At 61.8% G+C, this 7,173-nt stretch overlaps 1 protein-coding gene across 3 annotated transcripts in view; it reads left to right on the top strand.

Annotated features, from left to right (window-relative positions):
• The first annotated feature begins 2,276 nt into the window (after positions 1-2,276).
• LTBP3 (latent transforming growth factor beta binding protein 3) overlaps positions 2,277-7,173 on the top strand; it is a 17,786-nt gene continuing 12,889 nt past the window's right edge. Inside the window, exons 1-4 of one of the 3 annotated variants that reach the window (XM_011368816.2) lie at positions 2,277-3,154; positions 6,144-6,473; positions 6,628-6,830; positions 7,011-7,116. In XM_011368816.2, coding sequence (XP_011367118.2) covers positions 2,833-3,154; positions 6,144-6,473; positions 6,628-6,830; positions 7,011-7,116 — 961 coding nt within the window. In that variant the 5' untranslated portion in view covers positions 2,277-2,832. The remainder of the gene's footprint in view (positions 3,155-6,143; positions 6,474-6,627; positions 6,831-7,010; positions 7,117-7,173) is intronic. The other 2 variants (XM_011368815.2, XM_011368814.2) reach the window with 2 other exon arrangements.

Genomic DNA, 7,173 nt, shown 5'->3' with positions numbered 1-7,173 from the left:
GGCGACACCCTCCTCCCCACACACTCAATCTTCTTGGCTCTTTCTGCATCACACTCCTGGTTTTCCTCCCTCCGCTCCCTCCAGCTGCTCTTCTGAGTCGCTTCTGACTCTGTCTCCTCTCCCTGACCTGGGAGTGGTGATCCCCCTAGTTCGCCTTCGGCCCCCTTCTCTCCTGAGCTGAGCGCATCCCCTCTCGTGGCCGGAACTGCCCCTGTACACTGAGGACCCTGAGTCTAAGTCTTTAGGCCAGACATTCTGTCTGAGCTCCAGGCCCTGGGGTGAGACGTCTCCACTAGGATGACACAATCATCTCAATCTCAGCCAGTCCCAGCCAGAGCCATTCATGCCACCTGCCTCTCCAGCACCCTCCACTGCACCCAGCGTCTCGATTCACCTCCCAAATACATCCCCACGGTGTCCCAGCTAGGTCAGCTCTGGTGGGATGACTGCAACAGCACCCGCTCTGGCCCTGACAGAGTCCCATAGCAATTAAAATAAAACCCAGATTCCCCCGGACGTAGCCTCCCACCCCTCATTGCTCTCTCTCCCCCTTCCCACCCTGTTGCTTGGCTGGCCCCCTCTCAGGTCCTAGAATTGATTCTCTTGCCCATCCCTCAACCCTGCACGCCCCTTTGTGAACTGTCTCTTCGCCACAGTCCCCTCAATCCCTCGGGCCTCTTGCAGGCTTCCCTCAAGCTTGGCCGGCTGCTCACCCTTTTACCTCCTGCTTTTCCTGCAGCTTCCAGCTTAGAAGTCCCTTGGGCAGAGGGGCTTCCTGAACCTCCAGTTCCCACTGCCACCCTTACTCCCACCTCCTTGCTTTTCTGTCACGACACTGACCTCTGGTATAATCACAGTCGCATGTGCATTGATTTGTCACATGTCTCTCTCCCAATACAGAAGCTCCAGGAGGACGGAGATTGGTTGTATTTCTTAGCAAGAGCTTGGCATGTGGTAGGCTCTCAGTTTGTTGAATGACAAGATCCCCATTTCACAGATGAGAAAACTGAGGCTTGGGTCTGTTGACTGTGCTGGGTTCCAAGGTGAGCCACAGCAGAGGAGGGTCAGGTTCGGATGAGTGTGAGGAAAAATTACTGTCAAATGCTCGGCGATCCCCCGCTCCAAGACCCCAGCAGCAGGGATCCCCTGGGAATAAAGGATTGCCCCATCTTGCCTTTGCAACACCAGCCCGAGCAATTCAAGTAGGGGCTCCACTAAAGGGTCTCCCTCAGTCCCCCAAAAACTACTCAAATAAATCCACCCTCAAAGTAAAAACAGTGGGCAGGTGTGCCTGAAAGCCAATCCCTGAACCCCCCTACCTGTCAGACTGCCACCCCTGGTGCCCAGCAGGAGAGGGTTTGGTGCCACCATGAGTTGGCAGTGTCCTGATCTGGATATACCCTGGTCACACCCAACCCCTGCTGAGTTCTGTGAGTCAGAGACTGAATCCTGGGGTGTCTTGGCCAGCCCCCCCTCACTTATGGCTGGGGCTGCAGAACACTGCAGCCCTCCAGAGCTTCCCTTCCAGACCAGTGGACGGGCCTCACTCCCCAGCCTTGACCAAAGTCAAGGCTCCTCCCCAGCCCCTGCCAACCCCTGCCCTGGGGCCCTGCTGTGCCCCTCCCCAGCCCCTGGGCCCTCAAGCAGCACCCCCCTCCTCCCGGCTGTTAGCCTGGGAAGGGGGCCAGGCCCTGAGCTCAGACCTTGGCGATTCCAGAGTGTCTGAGGCCCAGAGCCAGCCCCACCAGCCCGGCCAGACAAGGCGAGGGAGGGGGGTAGGGTGGGCACCAGGAAGCCATTTGCAGGGGTAGGGTGGGGGTAAGGTTAACAGGGAAGCTCGGTTTCCAGCTTTGTTGTTTCTGCTGCTCTTCAAGGACCCCTCACTGAGTCTCTGGCCAAAGGGCGTCCCCTCCTCATTGAGCCCCTGGCCAAAGAGGAACAACGCTAACAAAAAGTGCCTGGGGTGGCAGGACCCTCATATGCGCAAGGGAGGCTGGGAAAAGCCTGAGGCCTGGGATCCTGCCCCACCTGGCCTTCCCTCCTCCGCGTGACCAGGGCAAGGCCGCTCCTCCGCCCCAGCCCTCAGCCTCGGTTTCCCGCTTTGATGGGGGCGGGCAGAGGTCCAGGCCGGCCTCCCCGCCCCGCCCGGAGGAATCTGGCGGCCCTGCCGACCGGCCCAGGTGAAGGCCCTCTGGAAAGGGCCCAGGGCGCGCGGCGGCGAGTTCTGGCGGGGCGGGCATCTGGGGTGGGGACCGCCCCCAGCCTCCACCCGCCTGCACCCCCTCGCTCCTCCAGGCGGCAGCGGCGACGCTTTAAACAGAAAAAAAAAAAACTGTCTCCCTGGCCGGGGGCCAGCGTCCCAGCCCCCTCGCCGCCGCCGCGCCGCAGCCAGGGAAAACAACTGCTCACTTCTCCCTGCGTCCTGCCCGCGCTCCCTGCTTCCCGGCCGCTCGGGAGCCCAGCCCGGCCGGGGGAGGCGCGGAGCGGGCCGGCCGCCCGGCCTTCCTCCCCTCGCTCCTCCTCTCCGCCTTGACTTGCTGCGGCCTCCGAGCGCCTGCCTCCGTCTGGGGCTTCGCAGGCCCCCGGCCCGGTTCGTGGCTAGGCTTCTTCCCGGGCGGTGGAAGTTTCTGGGCTCCCCGCAGTCCAGCCTCCATCTCTTGGCCTCTCCCGGGCCCCTGCCCGCGCCTGCTGTCCCCTCCCTGCGCTCTCCCTCCTGTTCCTCGCCCTCGCGGCCCTTTCTACCCTCTCCAGGGGCTCCTGGCTTGCTGCCTGCCTCGGGCGCCGGGATCATAGCCCCCGCCCGGGCGCGCCCCCCGGGTCCTGTGGCCCCGGATGCCCGGGCGCCGAGGGGCTGCTGGCTGCCTGGCCCCTGAGATGCGCGGGGCGGGGGCGGCGGGGCTGCTGGCGCTGCTGCTGCTGCTGCTGCTGGGCCCGGGCGGAGGGGCCGAGGGGGGGCCGGCCGGCGAGCGGGGCGCCGGCGGGGGCGGGGCGCTGGCTCGCGAGCGCTTCAAGGTGGTCTTTGCGCCGGTGATCTGCAAACGGACCTGTCTCAAGGGCCAGTGTCGGGACAGTTGTCAGCAGGGCTCCAACATGACGCTCATCGGAGAGAACGGCCACAGCACCGATACGCTCACGGGCTCCGGCTTCCGCGTGGGTGAGGGCCAGGGCGCACTGGCTGGGGGAGAGGGGAAGGCAGGCACCAGGACAGATGCTGGGAACATGGCAGAGTAGGTCCTATGACATCGGGGGCCAGGGGTACTGAGAGCAGCTCCCCGGGGACCTGGGGCCGGAGGAGCATCAGGGGGCTTGGGAGCCTGGAGTCCTGGGCCACAGCAGGGAGGGCTGCATGGCTTGCTTTGACTTTACAGCTCTGGGGGAGCGGTGAGGCTCGGGTGCGGGGTAGTGCCGGGGTCTTGTGTGACACAGGCCTTTAGGTAGGTGCTGGGTTCTGAGAGGTGGTCAGGGCCAGCACATATGCTTTGAGGAATGAGAGCTCTGGGCAGGAGTTTCTCGAGAAGGGGTGAATATCGCCCCAAGAAACAAACTTGCCGGAAGAAACAGGAAAAGTCTTAAAAATGTCTAAAGTCAGGCCTGCCAGGGGTAGACACCTTCATTCTCCTGGGGGAGGCACGGACATCAGGGCTGGGGGTGAGGGTCTTAGTTACCGGCCAGGTCTGGGAAGGGAGGGCTGTTGAGGCCCATCAAGTGGGGTGTAGGCCTGGAGGTAGGGGCCGGTTTAGATCCTCAGTCCATCCTTTTCCTGGTGTCCCACCTATGCCATTATAGGGGTCATAAGCTTCAGAAGCCCTCAGAGTCTCCCACCAACAAGCCCTTATGACTCCCCAGTTTTTCCTGGAGCCCACCCCGTCCGCAGCATCTCTCTTCAAAGAGCCAGGCCTGGGGCTCAGCTCTCCTCCCCCAGAGCCCTGTGGGCCAGGCGGAGGGAGGTGTCCCAGCAGTAATTACCCTCCTGACAGGGTAATTACGCCAGGCCCAGGATGGCACCAGCAAAACAGCCCCTCTTACATGTCCCTGTAGTCACAGGCCCACTCACAGACCCAAGGAACCCCACCAATGTGGTTCACAATTCTCGTGAGATGTGCGTGTATGTCTGTGCACACATGGCACACACACACAGGCATGCATGGGCTTTGGAGTGGCACACTGATTAAGTACATTTCTTTGTGCTGTTGTCTTGGGTGCGTGTCTCCAGTCAATATGGGAGTGTTTATCTGAGCCTATGTCAGAATGAGTCTGTGAGTGTGTGTGTGTTTATGTGTGTGTGAGACAAGATGACTATGCATGTGAGTATACGTGGGCCTGGCCTCCCAGGCCCCCTGGCCATCCTGCCCAGGCTTCTGTCTCCATCTGTGCTGCCCACATCCCCCAGGCTCGGCGCCCAGGCCACAGTGGGCGGGTGTCACTGGGAGGTCACCCTCACCGCTAAGAGTGACTCACTGGGAGGCAGGAAGGAGAGGATCCTGCCTCCCCCGGCCCAGGACACACCTCTTCTGCCCTGAAAGTCTTGGCCCCAAGAGGCCAAGCAGGATGGGCTGGGCTGGGATGCTCTTAGACAGGCCCCGGTGGCCGTGGATGAGGGTTGTCCTTCTGAAGTCCTTCAGGTGTCCAGGAGAGCAGCACCTGCACCTTCCCATCCTGGGAAGTGAGAGCAGCCATGGGGCAGGCAGGAGAGGGGCTGGGTCTCAGGCCCCCAAGGCTGGATGTTGGATGTGAGTGTGGATGACAGAGTTCTCATTCTCTCGCTCAGTCACTCTTTCATTCATTTCCCCTGTACCTGGAACCCAGAGCTGAGGCAGACATGGCCCTACCCTTCAAAGCACCCTTTATAGTGTGGAAGAGGGACATGAATATAACCTAGTCAAGTGCCAGGCAGAGCTGGGGCAGAGGGTGATAACTGAGGAGCGGGAACAGGGTGGGAAGGGTATGAGGAGGAGAAGCTGACCCTGTGAGGATAAGATTTGAATATGCAGATGGAGAGACAGGGTTCTGAGGTGGAGTAGAGGGTATGAAACAAAGCCCTGCAGGCAGAGGATGTGCCTCCTTTGTAGGAGATAGATGAGTTCTGGGTGATGGGGTGCATATGGAAAATGGAGAGGGGTTGAGCGGAAAGAAAGTTTGTTCTGGGCCATGGAGAACCTTAACTGTCCCGGCGAGGAAGCCAGCCATGAGCAGGGGTGAGACTCCCAGGGCTTTGCCTGAGGCAGGTTTCTGAGGGGAGCAGGGTGCTGGGATATGGACAGGCAGAAGAGAGGCAGGAAGCCAGCGAGGAGTCTGGGTGGCAAGGCTGGGGCAGGAGAGGGGCAGAGGGCGTGGGGAGGAGGGGAGATGGATTCATAAGACAATACCGAGGCCGGAACCGGGCCGGGTGGGAGCAGGACAGACGGAGCCTCAAGGCTCTTATGAATGATCAGGGCAGGCAGGGTTCTCTGGTGGTCCAAGGTCAGGGGAGGTGGGGAGACAGGATGCTGATTTCTAACAGTGTCCCCTGAGTGGAGGTTCCTAAGAGAGGTCCCGGGAGCTGTAGCTACGTTGTGGGCATCGTTGGCAGTGGCGAGGTATGGGCCTTGGGATGGCAAGGCAGAGGGAGGAAAAGAGACAGCACTGGGAGAGTGCTGAGGCCTGAATTGGGGAGAATTTAGAATAGGAAGTGTTAGGTAGAGGCCACATTCCCAGGAAAGCCAGAGGAGGAAAAGGCGATTCCATCGGCATCATTTGCTACTGCATATTCAGTACCTTCTGTGCACCCAGCACTGTGCTAAGCATCTGCACGGGCATCACTTCATTCAGTAGACACATCCCCACAGATGAGGACGCTGAGGCACAGGGAGGGGAAGTAAGTTGCTCAGGGCCACACAGTTGGCACATGGTCTCCTAGCTAGGATTTAAGTCCAAGACTTAAAGCACCAGAAGCCAACATAGGTAGGATGTTGGGGAGCATAGAAGGAGGGCAGTTTCTGTGTGTGTGTGACGCGTTACGAAAACCAGCTTCCCAAGGAGGACAGAGCCAGTGGGTGGCAAGGAAGTAGGAAAGCGGCAAGACAGGATGTGGGAGAGGGAATGGGCCTGGGCCTGGGTGCTGGGGGTGGGTTTGGCCTGGGCCCTGATACACCTCCTTTCCCCAGTGGTGTGCCCTCTGCCCTGCATGAACGGCGGTCAGTGCTCCTCCCGAAACCAGTGCCTGTGTCCCCCGGACTTCACGGGTCGCTTCTGCCAGGTGCCCGCCGGAGGAGCTGGCGGAGGCACCGGCGGTTCAGGCCCTGGGCTGGGCAGGGCCGGGGGCCTGTCCACAGGCGTGCTGCCGCCCCTGGCTCCGGAGAGCGAGTCTGTGGCCAGCAAGCACGCCATCTACGCGGTCCAGGTGATCGCCGATCCGCCCGGGCCCGGGGAGGGGCCCCCAGCTCAGCACGCGGCTTTCCTGGTGCCCCTCGGGCCAGGACAGATCTCAGCAGAAGGTACCGGGTGATGAACAGACCCCGGGAGGCTAAAGTGGGCGGGTGCTAGGGTGGTGGGACCCAGGCCGAAGCCATCCCTGCAGGAGCTCTGCAGGATCTCTGCGCTGCCACAGTGGTGCAGGGCAGCCCTGAGGCCACCGTGCCCCGCCCCCAGTGCAGGCCCCGCCCCCCGTGGTGAACGTGCGCGTCCACCACCCACCCGAGGCCTCTGTCCAAGTGCACCGCATCGAGGGGCCAAACGCCGAGGGTCCAGCCCCCTCCCAGCACCTGTTACCGCACCCCAAGCCCCAGCATCCGCGGCCACCCACCCAGAAGCCTCTGGGCCGCTGCTTCCAGGACACGCTGCCCAAGCAGCCCGTGAGTGAATCCACAGTCCTGGCCGGGCTGGCCCTGCGGTCTCCCAGGGTTGCCTTGTCCCATCTCATGGGGACTGCTCAAAACTGGAGGTCCGTGGGCTGAGGAGGCAGGAAAAGGGCCTCAGGAGGGAGGCCTGGTGGGGCCTGGGTGCCCGGTGACTGTCCATACTCCTCCCCCTAGTGTGGCAGCAATCCCCTCCCAGGCCTCACCAAGCAGGAGGACTGCTGCGGGAGCATCGGGACAGCCTGGGGCCAGAGCAAATGCCACAAGTGCCCCCAGCTGCAGTGTGAGTGCCTGTGCTCAGGGATGCCCTCTACTGCACCCCTCCCAGCCCAGTGCAGCC

This window comes from Pteropus vampyrus, unplaced genomic scaffold (assembly GCF_000151845.1).
Source record: "Pteropus vampyrus isolate Shadow unplaced genomic scaffold, Pvam_2.0 Scaffold144, whole genome shotgun sequence".
NCBI lineage: Eukaryota > Metazoa > Chordata > Mammalia > Chiroptera > Pteropodidae > Pteropus > Pteropus vampyrus.
This window is presented reverse-complemented; position numbering and strand designations above follow the sequence as displayed.